Source organism: Podarcis gaigeae, assembly GCF_964106915.1.
Source record: "Podarcis gaigeae genome assembly, chromosome: 13".
NCBI classification, from domain to species: domain Eukaryota; kingdom Metazoa; phylum Chordata; class Lepidosauria; order Squamata; family Lacertidae; genus Podarcis; species Podarcis gaigeae.
Genome location: NC_139689.1, coordinates 15,118,863 through 15,141,992, shown reverse-complemented (window position 1 = coordinate 15,141,992; position 23,130 = coordinate 15,118,863). Strand labels below are relative to the sequence as shown.

Genomic DNA, 23,130 nt, shown 5'->3' with positions numbered 1-23,130 from the left:
GGAGTATATGCACCAAACGAAGGGAAGGCCGAATTCTTTAAGAAGCTGCATGAGACATTAATGGACTTTTTGGACTATAAAATCTTAATGATGGGAGATATGAACGGAGTTGTCTCCACAAACATGGATAAAGCACAGAGACAAGTGATTTCTAAGGAAGGGAGACTACCAAAGACTTTTTTTTGAAATGACTGAGACTATGGATTTGATTGATATCTGGAGAACAAGGAACCCTCTGGAGAGGGGAGGGAACCTTCTTTTCTGAAGCAAAGATGACGTGGACAAGAATTGACCAAATATGGGTTACTAGTAGCCTGGCGCCAAAAATAAGAAAAGTAGGAATCTGCCCAAAAACCTGCTCCGACCATAATGCTGTAAAGATGGAAATGAAACTAACAACAACTGGATCCTTTAGATGGAGAATGAATGACACCCTATTTAAAGATGAAGAGATTTACAAGAAGGCCCAAAAAGCAGTGAAAGATTATTTTGAGGTAAAGTTGAGAACACATGTGGAGAAAAGAATAATTTGGGACGCTAGCAAAGCCGTGATGCGAGGTTTTCTAATTCAACAGAATTCTATAAAGAGGAAAAAACAAAACGAGAGGAAAGAAAAAATCTTAGGAAAAATAAAAGAAGCAGAAAAGAAATTGAGGTCCAGACCAAAGTCTCAGGAGATTTTGAGAGAAATAAAGTATTATCAGACGCAATACATGGAACTGATGAACCAAGAAATAGAATGGAAAATAAAGCAGATGAGACAAAAGACATTTGAATCAGCAGACAAATGTGGGAAACTTCTGTCATGGCAACTGAAAAAAAGGCAGAAACTGAACACTGTGACAAGTTTAGAAATGGATGGAAAGATTATCCACAAACCCAACGAGATAAGTAATTGTTTTCAAAGTTTTTTTAGGAAACTGTATGCACAAGGGCCAGTAAATGAACAAGAAATAGAAGAATTTATTAGAAAATATGGTTTACCAAAAATTTCAGAACAAAGCAAAATGATTCTGAATGAAAAGATAACAGATCAGGAAATAGAGGGTGCCATTCAGAACATGCAATTGGGAAAATCTCCAGGACCAGACGGTTTGACTGCTAGATATTACAAAGCGTTGAAGGAATGGTTAATACAACCATTGAAGGAAGTTTGTAATGAAATTATGGAGGGGAAAAAGGCACCTGAATCGTGGAAAGAGGCTTTCATCTCACTTATACCGAAAACAGAGACTGAAAAGAACCAGGTTAAAAACTACCGCCCTATATCCTTACTCAATGTGGATTATAAAATTTTTGCAGACATTTTGGCAAAAAGATTTTAAAAAGTACTGATAGGGGAGATTCATAAAGATCAAGCTGGCTTTCTCCCAGGGAGACATATGTCAGACAATGTGAGGAACATTATAGACATTTTGGAGTTATTAGAAGTTGACATTAATCGAAAGGCGGTTTTGATTTTTGTGGATGCGGAGAAAGCCTTTGACAACATTTGTTGGAGTTTTATGATGAAGAATCTCCAAGGGATGGGGGTAGGCCAAGGTTTTGAAAACGGTATAGGTGCAATATATTCTAAACAAAAAGCAAAGCTAATAGTGAACAATGTGGTAACGGAAGAAATACCTATAGAAAAAGGTACACGACAGGGGTGCCCAATATCCCCTTTGCTTTTTATATCTGTCCTGGAGGTTTTGTTAAACATGATTAGAAAGGATCAGTTGGTTAAAGGAATACAGGTCGGAGCTAAACATTATAAATTAAGGGCATTTGCAGATGACTTAGTGTTAATGTTGCAACAGCCAGATACTAGTACCAAAAGAGCATTAGAATTAATTGAGATATTTGGTCAAGTAGCAGGATTTAAACTGAATAAACAGAAAATGAAAGTGTTGGAAAAAAATTTAACAATGGAAGAAAAAGAGAGATTTCAGAGTGAAACTGGTTTGGAAATAACGAAAAAAGTGAAATACCTAGGGGTGAATTTAACATCTAAGAATGTGAACTTATTTAAAGACAATTATGAAAAATGTTGGACAGAAGTTAAGAAAGATCTAGAAATATGGTCTAGGCTGAGACTTTCCTTGTTAGGCCGAATTGCTGTTATCAAGATGAACGTATTGCCTAGAATGTTATTTTTATTTCAGACCTTACAGATTCTAGACAAGATGGATTGCTTCAAGAGGTGGCAGAAAGATATATCTAAATTTGTCTGGCAGGGCAAAAAGCCCAGAATAAAATTTAAGATCTTAACTGATGCAAAAGATAGAGGGGGTTTTGCCCTGCCGGACTTAAGACTCTATTATGAATCAGCGGCTTTCTGCTGGTTGAAACACTGGCTACTCCTTGAAGACACAGACATTTTGGACCTAGAAGGGTATGATAATAACTTTGGTTGGCATGCATATCTATGGTATGACAAGGTAAAGGTGCATAAAGGCTTTAAAAACCATATTATTAGGAAAGCTTTGTATAATGTCTGGATTCGATATAAAGATTTGTTGGAAAGTAAAACCCCTAGGTGGCTGTCACCAATGGAAGCCAAGGCAGTGAAAAAATTAAATATGGAACCTAACTGGCCAAAATATTGTGAAATCCTAGAACAAGATGGCGAAAAGGTTTAACTCCAGAGTCATGAGAAGCTAAAGTTTAAAGTTCGAGATTGGTTACATTACTATCAGATAAATGAGACATTTAAGCAGGACAGGAAATTAGGATTTCAGAAGGAGAGGTCAAAGTTAGAAACAAAACTGCTAGAACCCAATACTAAGAATCTATCTAGAATGTATAACTTGCTGTTGAAATGGAATATACAGGAGGAAACGGTTAAATCAGCTATGATTAAATGGGCACAGGATATCGGTCATGACATTATGTTTGCTGACTGGGAACAGTTATGGACCACCGGCATTAAGTTTACGGCATGTAGTGCCTTAAAAGAGAACATAATGAAAATGATCTATAGGTGGTACATGACCCCAGTCAAGCTTGCAAAAATCTACCATTTGCCCAATAACAAATGTTGGAAATGTAATGAGTCTGAAGGTACCTTCTATCATCTTTGGTGGACCTGCCCAAAGATTAAAGCCTTTTGGGAAATGATCTATAATGAAATCAAAAAAGTCCTTAAGTGGACATTTATAAAGAAACCGGAGGCTTTTCTCTTGGGCATGGTTGGCCAGTTGGTGCCAAGGAAGGATAGGACTTTTTTTATGTACGCGACCACAGCAGCAAGGATCCTATTGGCAAAGTATTGGAAGATGCAAGAACTACCTACTCTGGAAGAATGGCAGACAAAGGTGATTGACTTTATGGGACTGGCAGAGATAACTGGCAGAATCCGTGACCAGGGGAAAGAGACAGTGGAAGAGGACTGGAAGAAATTTAAAATATATCTTAAAAATTGTTGTAAAATTGAGGACTGATAAGATGTCTGGGGGTAAGAAATAGAGAATTACAGCTGTAAACATTAACATTAAGGAAATTTAAAGAAAATTACTAGAGAAATTGACTGAAGGGTTGCTAAAGAGTTGTAAAACAAGGATGCAGTGAAAGGGAAGTATGGGGAAGTCATGTTTTAAATGTTTTTTATATGTTTTTGTTTTGTGTTTTGTTTGTCTTTTTGTTAAAAACCAATAAAAATTATTATAAAAAAAAAGCAGGCATGGTTTACACCAAAGAGCCTGGCCAGGGCAAACTCCAAGGCCTGGAAGGACTAATTAGACTTCCAGGAGAAACCTTCCCCACCCCTGGTCTGGAGGAAGTAAGTTTCTTAGAATCTCAGTTTTCATTTATGAAAAGCAAAAGCTTCTAGCCCTCATGGCTGAAATTAGTTTTGTAAAGGAAAAATAATATAGAAATCATTCTAAGTTTCTGAAGCTCCCGATTATACAATTTTGGCACCCTTTACTTAAGACAGTTTCCCCACATTTGGCCCTAACAATTTCTTAAAGGAATACACTAGGAAAAAATATAATGTAACCCAGACTTTAGCAACCAATGCTTTCAAAATGTGTAGTAATCCTACACTATATTATGCAGACTGGCTGTAGCTGAAGCCTTCAGCTCCTAGTGTATTTGGAGGTGATCCTAAATGTTGGACAACTGGACAACGGCTCATCTGTCAACAGTGCAACCTACCTGAGATCCTTGCTGCAAATAAACACCTGGCTAAGGGTTGTCACCAGCTTAGTTGCATTCAGAATTAACCACCGAAATCAATGGGCCTTTGTGACTACCAGCTTGTCTTTTAATTTTAATGTGCATATTTCTATTATGATTTAGTCTAGGGTTTCCGAAACTTGGGTCTCCAGCTGTTGTTGGATTACAATTCCCATCATCCCTAGCTAGCAGGACGTCAGGGACGGTGGGAGTTGTAGTCCAAAAACAGCTGCAAACTCAAGTTTGGGAAACTCTGATTTAGTCAGAAACAACCCTAAAAAAAGTTGGAACTGATGGAGAAAGCAGGAGGTAGTGGAGAATCCAAAACCTTTTATCTGTTCCTGCAAATGGCTTGCTTACCTCTCTGTTCCTTCAGCTCTACACAAAACCTATTTGCAACTGGAACAAACAGGCCTGGCTGGTTTACATTCCAGCTTGCGAAATTGAAGGGAGAATTATCAGCCCACTTCCACTTCCTGTTCTGCAGGAATGAGACGAAGAAATTGTGTGATTAAAGAAGAGAGTTGTTGTTGTTTAGTCGTTTAGTCGTGTCCGACTCTTCGTGACCCCATGGACCAGAGCACGCCAGGCACTCTTGTCTTCCACTGCCTCCCGGAGTTTGGTCAGACTCATGTTTGAAAGAAGAGAGTAGCCCACCACAAAAACGGGAGAGTTTGACCAACTGGAAATTACTGTTTGTTATGGCGGAGACATTTGAGGAGAACCCCATCCCACCATAGAAAATAAAGGAGAATTTGTGTATGGAGTTCAGACTAGGAAATTGTTGAGATAATTGCGTTGCTAAAGAGACCCATCTCTGATGACAATCAGGAACAAGCTATGTGAAAGCAGCTCACTTGCAAAGGATCATAGAGTCCAATCCAGACATCTGTGCGTGTTTTCTGTTGTGCTAAGATGTACTTGGCTACAATGGAAGATTCTTTCTGATTGAGGATGGAGGCAAGATGGACCCCACGGCCATAGCTCTGGCAGTCAACCTAAAAATGGAAAAGGAATTAGAGAAGCTCTGCTACCATTATCATATCTCACCAGTAAGATTATTGCAGAGTTGGAGCTTGCCAGTGTCAGATCAATTTCCTTGCATCGAAGTTTTTAATATTTTCTGAATTAGACTTTCTTGAGTATTTTTAAGATGAACAGGTCTTCCCAGAATATTATAAGGCAATGCTGTTCCATACTGACTTGTGTGATACAATGTTATTGAGCCTGTCAGTATTTTGCTGGAGGAACTTAAGCACATACCAGAAAATGTTACGTTTGCACAATTAGAGTGCTTTAAAGCATCATCTACTTTAAATCTACTTCTAAAAAGAAACAAAAAATAATTGTGGCTAGGAAAGTGATGGGGAAGTGGATTGAAAAATATGGGATCTTTGGAAGATGTATAAACACTCCCACAAGCAACTCAGAATGAATATTGAGTGTTCTATAATCTCCCTGCAAACAAATCAGAATGAATGGGTGAAAAATATGCAACCCAACCCTCATGCAAACTGCAAGAGAATCAGGATGAATACCCAATGGATAGGTCATCTGGAAGAGTCTTAAATTTGCTGAATTAATAAATTAGAAATTGGAATACAGAAAGGGGAGGTATGAGGAAGTTGGGGAAGTAAGTTATAAGAAAATAAGGGATTGAAATTATACTTGTTTTTATTTTTGTTTGTTTGTATTACTGTATTGTTTTGTTTTGTTATTATAATTTTTTTTGAAACTTTAATAAAAATCTTTTTTTTAAAAAAAATGTCTGTACAACCCCAGATTCAGAAGCATCTTTATTTGCAATTTTACAAACATTTCAGGGAAAGAGAACATATGGTTGGATATATACAATGAAACTTGACCTTGAGGGATTGGCTTTGGAATGTCTGCTCAGTAGAAGAGCAACGTGGGGGCGGTCCGCCCCAGGTGTCATCTTGAGGGGGGTGACATTCGGTGTGCCGCCCGCGATGGCTCCCAAGCCTCCCCCAACTCCTGAGCTGTCAATATGAAGGGGAAAGACCGCCAGCAAAGTGGCACAGCTCTCCCCCTTCCCCAACGGCTCAGGGGAGAGTCGCGGGTTGGCGGCTAGCCCCTGAGCATGGCTAGCGCCCTGGGATGCACATGGCTAGCCCCCATCCCTGGGTGCACAGCATGTGTGCCACTCCAGGTGCCAGAGCACCTAGCTCCGCCTCTGTGTCTGCTTTGTTTCTGCTTGAGCTCTGCAACTCAGATGATCAGACTCCATCTAACCAGCTGAGTTCCCTTCCTTTTGTGGTCAGCCCTCTTTTGTTAATTCAAAAGTATCGGCTAGATGTTGTCATGGGACTGCCCATGCTGATTGCCTTTCTCATTGTATTATGCCTTGGTTGGTGAGAAACTCCTCTTACCTCAGCATCAGCCCATGTCATCATCTTTTCAATATATGCATAGCAGTTGCCCTGATTTTCCAGCCATCCACTGGGACAGGCAGCCTTGGCTGTTTTAGAGAGAAGGAAATGAGGGGAAATAAGGGATTATAACAGTAAGCAGGTTGTTCAGAGTGCGACATTACGTATACCATTGTGATTCCATTTAGAAAGTTATTTAGAAACCCGTGAATAGAGATCTTGTTAATATTAAAAGTTTAATTTGCATAAAATGTATGCATTGAAGTTTAAACGTCTGTAAATGTTTGCATCTGCAAAGCAGGGAAGTTTGCATTAAGCAAGAGGTTTCACTCTAGCTGAAAGCGGAATGCTGGTGTTTTTCCATTTAAGGGTTTGGCTTACCTGATCACTCTTCTCTGGAAACCCAAGTAGATCCCTCATCAGCAGGAAGTTGAAACCTGAGAAACTCAGTATCTTTGTATTGTGGGAAGCCAGCAGAGAGATTGCCAGCTCAGCATGTTGGGAGAAGGAGCCTCCAGCATAATGGAGTATGTCTCTGAGATTGGACTGTATTAAAGGATTTAAAAGACTGAACTGCATTGCTGCTACTTGAGTGCAATGTGTAACTTTGTATTTTTGTTCTTTGTAACATTTATATGGCACTAGTTTTTAGACTGCTCTGCAGCAAAGCTTTGAAACTAATTCTTGGGATGGAAAGCTCATTTATTTCTGCACGAGGTCCAGATCAGGGATTCCGCTGACCAACTCCAATAAAGTATGTCTAATTTAAACTCTCCTGCTTCCGTGTTCTAATAGGCTTAGCTGGGTTGCCATCCCTTGAAAATCCACTAAGTACTTTCGTTCTCATGACGGCTTAATTTCAGTGAAGATTTCTGGGAAATTCTAAGGTGTTTGCTAAAATGCTCACCAGGACTGGAGACCAGGATTCCAAGAAGGCAAAGGCTGAAGAAGGTGACAAATCCCATCTTCTGACTGACCTTTTGGAAAAGAGGAATGTACAGTCAATTCAAGCGGTGCGTTTTCAATTTTGCTATTCAGCCAATGTGGGAAGGAAGGAAGGAGAGATAAATATTTTATATCCTATAATCACATTTCTCCTTTATTTGAACTTCCATGAACTGAGAGGCTTAAAGAAAGAAAAGAAAACCTGAACTTAACAGAATGTTAAGATCTGGAAAGACCAACTTGAAGACCAACTGCTCAGGGCAGGAATCTACACCATCTCTGATTGTCCCCAGCAGATAATAATCCAGCCTCTGCTTATATACCTATGCATTTTGCTCCATTGTCGAAGAACTCATACCTTTGTGGATTGTCTCCTATTCTTCAGCTAAAATCTACTCGCCTGAAATTTCCGCCCATTTAGCTTTGTCCTATGGTGCAAGGGAGAACAAGTCTGTTCTATCTTTTTTGAGACAGCCCTTCAGATATTTGAACGCTGCTATGCTTAATCTCTTTAATCTTCATTTATGGGGGGAACACCTGAGTTGACATAGTTATGTCCTGTTTTCGAAGAAAAACTGAGATCATGTCAGTGTGTGGATGTATGAGAGGTGTTTTTTAATCCAAACTGGAAGGAAAATGTTGCATTATTATTATTATTATTATTATTATTATTATTATTATTATTATTATTAAAATGTAGTGCCACAAGGAGGAAAACAGTGCATGCTGGCAATCTTGTAGGGCCATTTCACCCATTACACAGTAGCAAACCCAGCAAAGGGAAAGCCCTAGGTTGTCCCTCAATGGGGTATTTTTCTCTATAATATGTATATCCTGAATGCAACCCAAGATCAGAGGGGAAATCAGAGAGACCAAGTCTACTATGTCTACCTGTCAGGTTTCAGGGAATCTGATCCCCCCTCCCTCATGGCTGGTTGCCAGAAATGGGGAAACAAGGTGTTCTTACCAAGATAATTTATTCAATATTCACAGAGACATAGGATGTCGCCTCTCAGATAATGGTGTTGCTCCAAATAAGTCCCACCCCTCCGTCTCTCCTATTATACATCATTCCTACATCAGCTAATCTGTGTGTTCTGCCTCTGAGCTTTCTGTTCTCCTACTCTCAATGCCCACCAGGACCTGAGAGGGGAGTTCAGAAATGCTTCCTAAAGACACTGAGTCTGTCAGCTGTCTCTCCCCTAGTTCTTTTTCCTCCTCCTGCTTGTCATCCAGTATCTCCCAGCTTCTCCCCTCTGCAGCCTCTGAATTATTACCTTCTGCAAACCACTGTTCTAAATCTATGCTGTCTCCTCTTGGAAGGGCAGAAGAAGGGGGGAGCGGTCTCCACCATTCCTCCTCAGTCCAGTCTCCTAGGACCTCCCTGACTCCAACAAGACTGTGTCCAGAGGTGATCATCTGTGCTCTCCCCCTTTACATTTTCTATCACTTAATCATTGTCATGAGGGCAACCTGGGATCAAAGGGGCAATGCACATACACCAAGGCCAGATGGTACACCAGTCTTCAAAAATTTTTAATTAATTCAATCTATCTAGGAGCTCTCAAACATTTATCACATTCACACATGCTCTGTAGGGATATATATTTACCAAAGACTGCTGCTCTGTCTGATTAGATGGCTGTCAATGGACAGGTCCTCCAGGTGTTGCTACAAAGGTCTTTGACCCAAAATGGGTCTGTCTCCAGAGTTCTTATACTCTCTGCTCAATCTCTTATTATGTGTCAGGTGGATGAATATGTTGATTGTAGAGCTTTTGGATTATGTGTCCCTTTTCTGGCAGTGTGATCCATCTCTATCCTTGTCCCCGTGTCTCTAGCAAAAAGGACACAATGGTCCTGCAATGTGACATTTCTTCTTCCAAGGAATATTGTTCCTTAAAAGAAAGTCATGGTGATCTGCAATGGCCATCAGTCACCAGGACTTACTGTTCCTCTTTGGCAACCTTGCAGGTATTAACTTTTCATTCCAAACATCCATCTATCCTTCTCTCATTCATATAAGTTGCAATGAATTACATTAAAAATAATTCATGTGATAAGTGTAGTGGAGACTTGTTATTTTGAAAATAATACCTGGTATGGTGTGCGACAATCCATTTTTTGGTCCTGAAATGTTCTTCCAGGTGAAAACCAAGGCCAAGGCATCAGTTCTGAAAAATAAAGTATTGATTGAATCTACTCAGGAGCTCTCAATCATACCACATGTTCACACATGTTCTGCAGGGATATAGTACCCAAGGAGAGTTGTTATGTGTATGACTGCATTCCCAAGGCAATATATTCTATTTTCCTGACCATTTGCTAACTGTTAACTTGTACGTTACATTCAAGCATTTGCAAGCTTCTGGAAACCTAGTGGAATAAACCACAAGTTTGGCATTTATTTTTGTGCTATTTCCTTCGAGGGGGGAAATATATGTTTGCAACCCTGGAATCCACTTGCAAGTCTGGAAGTCTGTTTAGGGCTATGCACCACCTGAGGCCATGCAAGTTGCTCCACAAGTGCCTTTCACAAAAGAAAGATGTTTGCAGGGCATCACACACACACACACACACACCAGTTTGGTCAATGGGCATAGATGAAGCTCCACTATACCCTTTCTTTTAGAAAAACTGCTTGCAGAGCACTACTGGTGTGAATAAAATTTAGCTGGACATATCAGTATACAGTGTGATGTAGTGGTTAAGAGCGGTAGTCTTGTAATCTGGGGAACCGGGTTCGTGTCCCCGCTCCTCCACATGCAGCTGCTGGGTGACCTTGAGCTAGTCACACTTCTCTGAAGTCTCTCAGCCTCACTCACCTCACAGAGTGTTTGTTGGGGGGGAGGAAGGGAAAGGAGATTGTTAGCCACTTTGAGACTCCTTCGGGTAGTGATAAAGCGGATATCAAATCCAAACTCCTCTTCTTCTTCTACAGATGCATGAGCACATGACAACTGCAGATGCATGAGCACATGTATCACTGGCCTTTTGATCAGTAAAACAAATGAAATAAACCCCTTGTGTTCAGGCTGCCTAAGTAGATTCCCAGTCTAATAGCATAGAAGGTTGTTAGACTGGTTTTTGGGCTGCTATGCAACGGTCTTCAACTTCAAATGGATCTGTCCCTGAGGTTCTTACACTTAGTCCCGTACCATGTGACAAGCAGACTGATACTGTGCATTGTATATCTTTTGAATTATGAGCCCCTCTTCCGGCTACACAAATTAAAGATGATCATCTCTGGCCTTGTCTCAGTGTCTCTGTCTCTAGGCAAAAGGACACCATGTGGTCCTGCAACGTGGCATTTCTCCTTCCAAGGAATATAGTTCCTGAAAACAAAGTCCTGGTTTTCTCTGGAATGGCCATCAGTCACTGGGACTTGCTTCTTCTCTTTGGCAACTTTGCGGAACTTGACCTTTCAAATATCACCTCATTCTCTTGCCATTTATACTCAGTTTATACCTGAATATGTTAAAATTAGTATCATTATCAAGACAACAAGCATATATCCACAAAATCTTCAGACTCGTTTTGCAAAATAGCATCTGACTTATTATGGTGTGTGACATGTATGCACCTCGGTACAAGTCATAGGTAGGGATGGAGTGGCTATACTACTGATTTTTGTTGTTCTGGGTATGATATGTGATGCTACCTCTTCATTTCTATTTATCAGGACAGCTAGATGGAACTTCCGTCTTAAGGGTCAGTAGACATCTGATTACAAGTGAGATCCTCCTCCCTAGTGCTATTTTTCTTGAAAAAGAGGTGCTGGAACTCACCACAAACACCTCCCTTGCTCTCTTATAATGGCAATGGCACCCATCTGAGAGGTGCCGGAACTGAGTTCTGGCGAGTTCTGGCTGGAAGAAAGCCCTGCTCTTGCCCACTCCACAAAGACACACACAGAATTCAAATCTCCATTTTTAGAGACAGGATATATCTCATTGCCAAAAAAGAAGAGGAAAAATTTGGACTCTCTTCTGGTCAGAGTTCAGGGGTTGCCAATGGGGTGCTCAGAGGCACCAGTTGCCTGCCAATGCCTTTTCTGTTATGTCATGCCCCTCATGGCAGCCATTTTGTGTTTCCAGTGCTATTTCTCTAGAAAAAGAGGTGCCAAAACTCACTATGAATGCCTCCATTGTTCTCCTATAATGGGGAAGGGCACCCACCTAAGAGGTGCCGGAACTCCGTTCCAGTGAGTTCTGGCTGAAAAAAGCCATGCCTTTATCAGCCATTTTGTGTTACATCACATGCAGCTCAGCAGCCATTTTGTGACTGGCACCCATGGCCCTATCTCATAATTACAGATATGTCCAGTAAGCCAAAAATGTTGGTGGCCCCAACTTAGTCTATTAAAGGCACCAGCAGTTCCCAGGATTCTTTATAGGAAGCCATGACTACTAAAGTTGTATAAGAGTGCTTTAAATGTGTGGTGCGGCTCTGACTTAAGTCTAGGCAGGCTAGAAATCTTCGTGTTTTGTTAGACCAAATGGAAAAAGAGCAAAGTCCCAACCAAAGAAGAATAGCAACTTAAACTGATGGAATATGCACAGCTTACAGATTTAACATATAGAATAAGAGAAGAAGAAGAAGAAGAAGAAGAAGAAGAAGAAGAAGAAGAAGAAGAAGAAGAAGAAGAAGAAGAAGAAGAAGAAGAAGAAGAAATTTATTTATACCCTGTCCAGCCACTCTGAGCAGCTTTCAACAGAGCATTAAAAACAGAATAAAACTTCAAACATACATACATTTAAAGAAGATTGGGAAATGTTTATTGAATATATGGGTGAAAATTGTGTACACTTAAAAACGCTGGTAGAATTAAGATAAATTCAACAGTGTAGATAAGTTTTGATTTCTGTACTAATGGAATACTGAATGGTTATCTTATGTAAAAAGGGATTGATTTAAGGTTGCTTAAATGAATATTCCAAAATGTGTGTGTGTGTGTGTGTGTGTGTGTGTGTGTGTGTTTGTGTGAAATCCCAGAACTGTCTAATTCAGGTATACAACTCCCCCACCTGCCCCGCCCTCACTGAAACTCACAACAATATTTTTCCTAATGCAAGGCTAAATGACACAGCAGAAGTCCTTGAATGATTTAGGACAAATGGCACTCCTTGTAAGAACATGGTGTTTGAACAGTATATTCCTTTTGGAACCATGCAGAGCTACAGTACATTGAGATACCATTGAACAGTTTGTCTCTGAACTCAAACTCAAAGATAGTAATTGTGGAATTGGCTCTGCAGTGACATTTGAGGGGAATGATCAGATTCTCCATCAAGTTATGGAGGCAGTCCATACTAAGAAGATCACATTTAAAAAGGGTGAGATTCAGTCCAAACCTGAATCTGTGAAGTGCATGGGCCAGACAGTGACTGCAGCCATACAGCCAGAAGGGTAAGCTACTATGCAGGAAGTAATAAAACAAGATTTCCATCTTAAAGCAGGGGAAGCGCTCATAAAGCATGGATGGCCACAGTATCTGAGAGATGTGTCCTTCCTGCAAAAACCCTTTTAGCATGTAAATGACTCCTTATGTTGTCTAGAAGTTAGGTAACTGTCTGTTGTCTGAAGTTAGGTAACCGGGCCACATGACCCGGAAAGCTATCTGTGGACAAACGCTCCCTCGGTCTGAAAAGCAAAGGTAAAGGAAAAGGACCCCTGGACTGTTATGTCCAGTCAAAGGCGACTATGTCTCGCTTTCAGGCCGAGGGAGCGGCATTTGTCTGCAGACAGCTTTCCAGGTCATGTGGCCAGCATGACTAAACTGCTTCTGGCACAACAGAACACTGTGACAAAACCAGAGCGCACAGAAACACTGTTTACCTTCCCGCTGTAATGGTACCTATTTATCTACTTGTACTGGTGTGCTTTTGAACTGCTAGGTTGACGGAAGCTGGGGCAGAGCAACAGGAGCTCACTCTGTCATGGGGATTTGAACCGCCAACCTTCCGATCGGCAAGCCCAAGAGGCCCCGTGGTTTAGACCACAGGCTCCCTCAGCCTGAAAGCGAGATGAGCACCACAACCCCATAGTCCTCTTTGGCTGGACTTAACCGCCCAGGGATCCTTTACCTTACCTTTACCTAGAAGTAAACTTTTATTTGGGAGACAGAGTGTCTCAAAGACAGAGTTTAAAGCTATGTTCATGGGTCATGGAATACCTGGGATAGCTGTGTGTGATAATATGCCCTTCACTAAGAGTGTTGACTCATTGGGGGTTTGAACACAGCTTTAGAAGCTGTTCATCTGGTGGCAATTTCATTTTTCAACAAAACCAAGCAACTGAGACTGCTTGAAACTTGAGATGGTGACCGGCCAGTCAAGTCCACCCAAGCTAGGGCTGGGGGCTCTTCTCCTTACAAAGCATATTAAGGGAGTTCGCTTTATCCATCTACGCTACCCAATGCCATTTCTACCACAAGAGTGTTTGCTGCCCATCCCAGCTACCTTTAAAAGGACCAGCTGCTGCCTTGCCGGGCCTCCTCCCTCCTTTTCCTCATGTAGAGGAGACTTACCCATTTCTCCCTCCCTTCCTCGGTTTAGAGGCACTCTCTGGGGCTTGTAGTCGCCACCGGTTATCAGAGCCAGAAAGGAATTTAACTCCCAACAACAGTTGCCTCTGGGCTGAAAAATTTTTTGCTATTATTTCAGTGAGTAGCAGGAGTTTTACTAGATAACCCTTGTTCTTTGTCAGAACCTGGTGGAAACTGCTGGGTAGACAGCTAAAGGGCAACCCCTTTAAGAGGCCTTGAGAGGTGAACCACCCCTGGTTTTGGCTTGGGCTGGGCTGGGCTGGGCTGGTCGCTTGGCCACCTCAAATTTCCAGCACTCCCAGTCACTTGCTTTTATACCATTGTTGGTTGTATAGTCATTGTTGTAGTAGTCTTGGTTTCTGCCCTCATTTAGACCATTATATGGGCTACACAGCAACATTATGTTCACGTTTTAAGTATTTTTTAAGAAGTGCTTGTACTCAGAACCCTTTGCAGTTGTTTTCCAGGTGTGAATTTCTTTGGAAATTGGGCATATAGTTCTTGGGGAGTAGATAACAGCAATGTCAGTAAAGCCTGCCAAATGATAAACCTGAAGCAACAGAGCCTTGGAAGGTATTCTATTGTCGTTGTTGCTGGCAGGTTTTAAAGGGCCATTATTACCCTTTGCCTACATTTGCAGACCACCTGAATGAAGCTCACCAATCAAGGACCACCATCTGGGAACCCCTACTGGGGACCATTGTGTTTTTCTGTTCTGCCTTTAGCCAAAAGAACACAAATGCAACAGACAGCAACATTTCCACTGATGTGTTGTCTTTCCCAGTCCTAACTGGAGATGCCAGGAATTGAACCCAGAACCTTCTGCATGGAAGACACATGCTCTGCCACTGAACCACTGTCCTTTGTAGGGATGGGGAGAGACAGAGAAAAGTGGTGGGATTAAATTTGGATTGTGAGTGGAAGAAAATGAATTTTGAGCTGGGTAAGAGGCATGGAGAAGGAGAAAGCCCCAGTTTCCAGTTTTAAAGTAATCTTTTCTTTAAAGTTCTGGTATCTCAGTAAGATAAGCAAGATGAGAGTTTGGTAATGTCTCCCTGAAGCCATCCTGGTATGGCAACAATGCCTGCTCTCGCACAGAGATGAAGAAGCCGTAGAAAGCAAGAAAATGAACAGGGTGCCGCTAATGTTTCTTTGTCACTAGGTGGCAGCAGAAAGCAAGGATTGAATTCTGTGTTGGTTGGGGAATCATCAAGAATGTTGATCAGTATACAAATATGAACAGTTGCATTTCCACAAATAAGTGCTGTGCTTGGTTCATTTCATTCACAAAACCAGGTTTTTAAAACCAATTTCTCTATTTATGAAAACAAATGGACTGACATTTTTATTTTTATTTTTGCATGCCACATCAGAGACAATAAAGTCAAGACTGGAAGTGGGGGGTATATACATTTTTGACCAGGGGGGTGTTTTATCAGCCTAGGGGGCCACCGTTCCTTCTGTTCAAGCTTCCAGGGGCTCCTTGCCAGCAGTGGGCATAGCAACAAATAAAAATCTTATCTTTGTGTTATAAGTTATTTTCTACACACTCGTTGTTGTTGTTTAGTCATTTAGTCGTGTCCAACTCTTCGTGACCCCATGGAGCAGAGCACACCAGGCACTCCTGTCTTCCACCGCCTCCCGCAGTTTGGTCTGACTCATGTTTGTAGCTTCGAGAACACTGTCCAACCATCTCGTCCTCTGTCGTCCCCTTCTCCTTGTGCCCTCCATCTTTCCCAACATCAGGGTCTTTTCTAGGGAGTCTTCTCTTCTCATGAGGTGGCCAAAGTATTGGAGCCTCAGCTTCAGGATCTGTCCTTCCAGTAAGCACTCAAGGCTGATTTCCTTCAGAATGGAGAGGTTTGATCTTCTCGCAGTCCATGGGACTCTCAAGAGTCTCCTCCAGCACCATAATTCAAAAGCATCAATTCTTCGGCGATCAGCCTTCTTTATGGTCCAGCTCCCACTTCCATACATCACTACTGGGAAAACCATAGCTTTAACTATACGTGCCTTTGTTGGCAAGGTGATGTCTCTGCTTTTTAGGTCTCTCCATTTTATCCATAATATCTTCTACATTACAAGTGTTATTGCAATCCTGCTAATGTTTTTATCTGCTTACAGTGGTCTCTTAAGTAAATTAAATTTCCCCTCCATTCTTTATTGAAGTTTTGGTATTCTTAGTTCCTGAGCTTTCTCGTCAGTTTTGCCATTCTTCTCTGATAGGGACTTTGTCTTCTTTCCATCTCTGGGCTAGTAGCATCCGTGTGGCTGTTGTTGCATACATAAAAAGTCTTTCCTGCTCCTTTGGAATATCAGCACCTACAATTCCTAATAAAAAAGCATCTGGTTGTTGTTGCTGTTTTAATAAAAGTTATTTTAAAAAGCCATAGGTGTTTTCCAATCTATGCACTGAGCATTGATCCCTCAGGCAAAGTAGCCGCAAACAGTTCAGGCTTAAAATTGTTGCACACCACTCTACTCTCCAAACAGTGTGAGGTTCCAGGAGTTAATAATAATAAGGGCAAGCTAGCAGAGATAAGAACTCTTTGCAACAGAAGTAGCGGACAGAGGCATATGTAAGCATATTTACAAGCATTTATTCAGCATTAGGACAAAGGAAAAAAACATGTCTGCTTCCCTTTGTGTCCAAGCAAACAGCATTGGCAAAAGCTATATACAAGGGAAGTTCCCAGCAGACTGTGCTGGAAGTAAACTGACATGTGACATACAACAACTCTACAAGCCTGTTCTAAAGGTGGAACGAAACTATATCCTAGCAGTGACCACTGACAAGGCCTGGGTTGCTGCACTGTTCATTCGACCAGTCCATATACAGTGGTGCCTCGCAAGACGAAATTAATTCGTTCCGCGAGTCTTTTCGTCTTGCGATGTTTTTCGTCTTGCGAAGCATGGTCCGTCACAACTGTGCATCTTCAAGCGGCTTTAGGAAAAAGCGAACGAAAATGTCTTGCAAAGCAAGCCTATAGGGAAATTCGTCTTGCGAAGAGACGCAAAAACCGAAAAACCCTTTTCGTCTTGCGCGTTTTTCGTTTTGCAAGGCACTGTATGGGTAAGTGGTTCATCTTTCTTCCTGCCTTTCCATGCCCTGCCCTAGCCCAGCTCTATATAAGAAAGAGCCCAGCAGCCTGAGACACAGTTGTTCTGTGTATGACTGCATTTCCAAGGCAGTTTATTCCATTTTCCTGACAATTTGCTAACTGTTAACTTGTACGTTGTTGCCCTTCATTGGCTCCAATGGAGGGGGAGAATTAGTTACACTGTTTCCAAGCAGGTGCTGATGATGTCCCACCCCTGGGGCCTCTTGCATGAATCAATAAGACTGGATCAAGTAAATCCAAAGCAATCTCTGTCCTTCCTTTGCCTGTTTCTGGGGCTACCACCAGGGAATTACCTTTTGCTCCCTGAGCTCCGTGTTCCCTTCTGCCAACAAAGATCTTCTCTTCCAGAATAGAGTGTCAGGGACTGGGCAAAGGAGGAGGAGGGGTGGAGACCACCTTCCCATCCTGTCCCTTCCAGGGAGGAGGAGGAAGAGGGAGACAATATAGATTTCCAATAGTGGTTTGTGGGAGGTCAGAGCTCCGAGCCAGAGGGGAAAAGTTGGGAAATAATGGGAGAAGAGGAGCAGGCAGAGCCAGAGCAGAAGCTGGCTGACACGTTGTCCTTAGACAGCAGACCAGATCCACCATCTCCCAGAACTAGGCAGGCCTTAAAAGTGGGAGAACAAAGAGCTCGAAGGACAGAGGACACTTAGTGGCACCTGTAGAGAAGAAGAAGATGATGATGAATGAGGAAGTGGAAGAGAAGGAGGTGGAGATTCATTCAGGACAACGCCATTATCCAAGAAGCAACTAGCTGGGAGCCACTGACAGCAGCCTGACATAGAGGCAACTCCACTCCTCCTTAACTTTCTTAAGGCAGCCCACCAACCTGAGGGTTATGACAGTGGTACATCAGGTTACATACGCTTCAAATTACATACACTTCAGGTTACAGACTCTGCTAACCCAGAAATCGTGCTTCAGGTTAGGAACTTTGCTTCAGGATGAGAACAGAAATCGTGCTCTGGCGGTGCAGCGGCAGTAGGAGGCCCCATTAGCTAAAGTGGTGCTTCAGGTTAAGAACGGTTTCAGGTTAAGAACAGACCTCCGGAACGAATTAAGTACTTAACCCGAGGTACCACTGTATTGTTCTTCCCATAAAACAAAAGAAGGACAAGAGCAACAGATTAACAACTAAAAGGCTTTTGATAAATGTTAATACTGCTTTAGTCTAGAACATCGGAGCCAACTGCTAGGAGCTGAGGCCCCTTCACTCTCCATAAAATATTTGAAGGGGCCAGCTCTCCCCCCAGTTGATGGTCCCTGCCATTCAAATGGTGTCTGTGTGCTGCATCTTGTGATCAATTATGGGAGAGGGGCTTACTTGCCTCAATATTATATTCACGTTAGCATCCCTGGTCTAGAAACAGTGGAGGCTGGTATGTTAGGAGGAATGGGGCACAGCCCCACAAAGCTCTACCAGCCCTCAGAAAGTCCCAGTGTTGTGTGTTCTTTCTTACATCTGGGTGGCACAGGCTGTCCCTTCCTTCTACTACCTGTTGTCCCTGGAGGGGAAAAAGAACAAAACCAGAATTGCTTGGCTCTGCCTGTCATTGACTCTGCCTCCACTTACCGTTGGTTTTACTGCCTTCTGCCCTACAAATCCTACCAGTCCCAATGGACACCAGCCTCCACTGGTCCAGAATCCAGGATCTGTGATTCCTCAACAATGGCAAACTCTTTAGGTTCTCCCTTCTTTCCCTAACCTTCTCGTTTTTCTCCATTCTTTTCCTTCTCTTCTCATTTTTTAGAAATTCACATGAAGGAGAATTGTGATGTTAAGAGTATAAAATAATATTTTATTTCTTCCTGCCATCACCACATGGACGAAATGGCAACCAGTGGGGATAGGTTTTGACCTTCCATAAAAGGTCAACCAGAAGATGGAACATGGTCAGCACTAGGTGCATCTGCACACTAAGCTTATTTGACTCCATGATACTTCAACAATCGCCAACTTTAAGTTTTGGGTTCTCTCTTCTTTCTCTAATCTCCCATTTATAATTTTAAGAACAGAAAATACTGATTTACTTCTTCCTGCTATCACCACATTGACAATGCCAATAAGTAAGGATAAGTTTTTAATTTGATGCACATTTCCTTCTACTGAAGGTCAACCAGAAGATGGGGGTTGTCACCTACCTTTGCCTTCTTGGGTTCCTGGTCTCCTATTCTTTCCCAGGAGGTGAGTGTTTTAACAATTATCTGGGAATTCCCCAGAAATTTTAATTGGGGTTAAGAATTTATAAAAACAAAACTACTTGTCAGATTTCCAGGTGATGGTAACCCAGCTAAGGCTGTTGGAATAAATAACCAAGCAATGGAAGCAGGTCCATTAGGGTGAATAGGGAACTGCCCTACCAACCTCAGTCTGCCCTGAACCACTCCTCAGACTCACATTGACAACCAGTCAGGGAGTGGCGCTGCCTGCCATTGACTCTGGATCCACTTACTGTTTGGCTCCTTGCTTTCTGTCCCAATTTCCTATCGGTGCCATGGGGTACCATTCACCAATGGAAGCAGGAATGTTTAAATTAGGTCTGCATTCATTAATCTTAAAATTATCTGTGCAAATTTGTAGGTGAAGTAGGATTCCACATTGAAAATTGCATTCTAACAGCTTTTGTCCCCCTCCCCCAACTTTTTCTTCTTTTACTCCTCTCTCCATACAGTAAAGGCCAGATCCTGTCCCAGGAATTGGCTGAAAGCCCAGGGCAGCTGCTATGCATATTTTGACTCTCAGAAAACTTGGTCTGAAGCTGAGGTAAGAAGCTGCTTCTCACCAACCAAGCTGTAACATCAGGTGCTGTCATGGGTTTCAGATGACATTTTTGTGAGGAGGGCTATCAGTGTGAGCTGTTGGGAGACAATACCTGGCCAGCATCTTGGTATAATCCAAAGAGAGTTGCTCACCCATTGTGTTCAAGTAACCTGTTTCCACAGGAGCCAAGAAAGCTTAATTAACAGTCAGGAGAGATGGCCTGGCAAGAAGGTACCATTTCCCAAGTGAAAAGATACAAGCTATCTCTGCCCCTTTGTCCCTCCAGCTTGCATGTGAGCAGGAGGGGCCTCAGGGCTCACTCAGCTGGGGGGGGGGAGTGGAACCTTCCCACCCCCAAGCCAAGAACCACAAACAAGCTGTGTCATCCTCAGCTCTGCAGGGTGTTGGGATGAAAGTGCCTCATCTCTTGCAATGAGAGCTGTGGCCGTTTCACCCCATGCCTTGAGGGCTGGGGCTAATACAGATTGTTGTTTCAACATCATGGTGTATCGCCAGATTGTGATGTTTGGATGGTGATACATCATGGTGTTTAAAACCTGACATCACCCAGCTATATACAGTTAAGAACAACTATTTCAAACATTAAGATAATAGTTAAATTCAAGGATAAGCTACAAAACCAGATTAAAACACAGGTCAACATTCTGCATGCCTGCATAAAGGTAAAGGGACCACTGACCATTAGCTCCAGTCGTGACCGACTCTGGGGTTGCGCGCTCATCTCGCTCTATAGGCCGAGGGAGCCAGCATTTTCTGCAGACAGCCTCCGGGTCATGTGGCCAGCATGACTAAGCGCTTCTGGCGAACCAGAGCAGCACACGGAAACACCGTTTACCTTCCCGCCGCAGTTTACCTTCTGATCGGCAAGTCCAAGGCTCTGTGGTTTAACCCACAGCACCACCCGCTTCTGAAAAGAGTGCAGCCAAATCATGACTATGAGCATTCTTCCTGCATTCATCCTAGTTTTTGTGTATGAGCTTCAAGGTGGTTTTCTTGCACCAAGATTGAGTAATTTAATTGCACTCATGTGACGCAGGTCCAGCAGGTTTCTTTAGTTTCCCAGCAGGTCCAGAGGATGGAGAAAGGGGCCTGGCTTCACTCACCGCATTTTCTTCACCCCTTTTTCTCTCTTCCTTCCTCAGCTGCTTTAGTTCCCATTTGAAAAACTTCCAACTCTCCACCACTGGTGTTTTATGATTTTTAATAATTGTTATTACTTATTTGACAAGTTGTGAACCCCTCTGGGAAAGCTTTGTGGGAAAGAGTCTGTGTGTGTGTGTGTGTGTTTTTGTGTGTGTTTGTGTGTGTGTGTGTGTGTGTGTGTGTGTTAGTAATAGTGGTGAAGATTATTTACTTGCTTGGCTATTCTCAGAATGAGTGCGTGAGCTATGGCTGTGGGACCCATCTTGCCTCCATCCTCAATGAGAAAGAGTCAGATGCGGTGGCCAATTACATCTCTGCAAACCAGAAAAGGGAAAGTCAGGTTTGGATTGGGCTGCATGATCCCACTAAGGTGAGTTGCCTTTACTTTCTCTATTTCAGGCCATTGTCACTGAGTAACGGCTTCTTAGCATCACCATTCCATCCTTACCCGAATCATCTCCCCAGATTACTCCAATATGTGACTTTTCCACAATTTTCTAATAGAATCCTCCTCTAATATTGTTGTGGAAGTGGGGAGAGGATTAACATATTCAATCCTCCTGGGAATAATATCCCCTCACTCACCCAAGTTTACGATGTTCCACCATTCTCCAGCAGAGTTTCTTGTTCTTTGAGGAAAATAAGTGGCTCACGTAAATGTAAATTAAGCTTGAATTATAAAAAAAAAAACTGTAACAAAATAAGAGAAACTAAATACAACAACATGAGGTTAGTCTGAGGTAAGAAACGAGAAGAGGCAGTTGGTCCCTTTTAACTGATATTCTTAACGGAACACAGACATTGAAGGGAGGGGCTGATTCTGGAGCAAAACACACAAGCCCCGCCCACCAGATACCAAGCACTCTACTATTCAAATTAGGTCCCAGTGTTTTTCCTACAAATACAATCGTACCTTGGTTCTCGAACACCTTGTGACTCAAACGTTTTGGCTTCCAAACACCGTAAACCCGGAAGTGAGTTTTCGAGTTTGTAAACGTTCTTTGAAACCCTAACGTCTGATGTGAATTCCGTAGCTTCAGATTGAGTGCAGGAAGCTCCTGCAGCCTGTTGGAAGCCACACTTTGGTTTTTGAACGTTTTCGGAAGCCGAACGGGCTTCTGGAAAGGATTCCATTAGAGAACCAAGGTACAACTGTATCTCCATCATAACTGGCAATAGCTTCATAACTGGTCAACTCTCCACGTGATCTTTGCATTGGCCTCCTCGTTTCAAATGAATGTATGATCTGTTCTATCACATTGCTGCAGAAAGGGCAATGGAAGTTTTCGGATGATGAGATCTACAATTACAAACGCTGGGATTTTAATCGCCCAGACAACCACAACAATGAAGAATATTGTGTGCATCTGCTAAAGGACACAGGTAAGCAAGCAATTTGTGGGGACTGATCAAAAAAAGGTTTCATGCCTATCACTCCATCAGTTTCAAGTATTTCAAAGGGTAGTATCTGACTTTAAAAATCAAAATGATCAAACTCAATATACTTTGGATAGTCATTGCTATTGATGGTCCATTCATTTGAAAGGTTTACTCTGGGTATTAGTTGAGTGAATACAGTGGCAGAGCTTCATGCTCTGGCACCAGGGGGGCGGAGAACAGGTGGGGGAGGGGCTGGGGCACATCCTGGGGGCAGGGGGTGCCACTTGCGGGGCTGGGGCACCCAGCACTGGTGGGGGGAAGCCACGATGGCACCCTGCCCCGATCGCCCTCCCCTCTCACTCCTCTTCCTCTGCCAGTGAGTGGATAGACTCTCAGCCTGGTGCTTCTCTTACCAAGGTTCACAAGTCAATATCTCTGGAGATCTGACCAGAAGTGGTCCAACCTATTGATCCTTTAGGGACACTTCCAATCATACCATGAAGCAGAATCTTTTTCTGAAGTCAACCTTCATTCTTCGGTTGCATGTGATCACATATTTTGTTCAGAAAACAGCGGTTGCCAAACTAAGGTCTGGGTTATGCCATCTTATATTCTATCATGTTTCTTAACAAAATGATTAGGCTCAAACAGCATTATTATTATT

General features: G+C 42.4%; 2 protein-coding genes across 6 annotated transcripts in view; one reads left to right on the top strand and one right to left on the bottom strand.

Annotated features, from left to right (window-relative positions):
- LOC310829283 (regenerating islet-derived protein 4-like) overlaps window positions 1–23,130 on the bottom strand; it is a 60,299-nt gene that overhangs the window by 4,165 nt on the left and 33,004 nt on the right. For 2 of the 5 annotated variants that reach the window (XM_083707580.1, XM_083707582.1), the window contains exons 2-6: window positions 9,590–9,666; window positions 7,456–7,525; window positions 6,549–6,637; window positions 5,016–5,156; window positions 4,519–4,639 (exon numbers count right to left, since the gene is read on the bottom strand). In XM_083707580.1, coding sequence (XP_083563706.1) covers window positions 4,519–4,639; window positions 5,016–5,156; window positions 6,549–6,637; window positions 7,456–7,525; window positions 9,590–9,661 — 493 coding nt within the window. In that variant the 5' untranslated portion in view covers window positions 9,662–9,666. Of the gene's footprint in view, window positions 1–4,518; window positions 4,640–5,015; window positions 5,157–6,548; window positions 6,638–7,455; window positions 7,526–9,589; window positions 9,667–11,625; window positions 11,708–21,671; window positions 21,808–23,130 lie in introns of those variants that run through there. The other 3 variants (XM_083707581.1, XM_083707579.1, XM_083707583.1) reach the window with 3 other exon arrangements.
- Window positions 1–23,130, top strand: part of LOC310829296 (C-type lectin BpLec-like) — a 125,875-nt gene that overhangs the window by 100,176 nt on the left and 2,569 nt on the right. Inside the window, exons 3-6 of the mRNA XM_083707601.1 lie at window positions 19,274–19,346; window positions 19,834–19,925; window positions 21,316–21,456; window positions 22,355–22,469. Of these exons, the coding sequence (XP_083563727.1) occupies window positions 19,286–19,346; window positions 19,834–19,925; window positions 21,316–21,456; window positions 22,355–22,469 (409 nt within the window). The 5' untranslated portion in view covers window positions 19,274–19,285. The remainder of the gene's footprint in view (window positions 1–19,273; window positions 19,347–19,833; window positions 19,926–21,315; window positions 21,457–22,354; window positions 22,470–23,130) is intronic.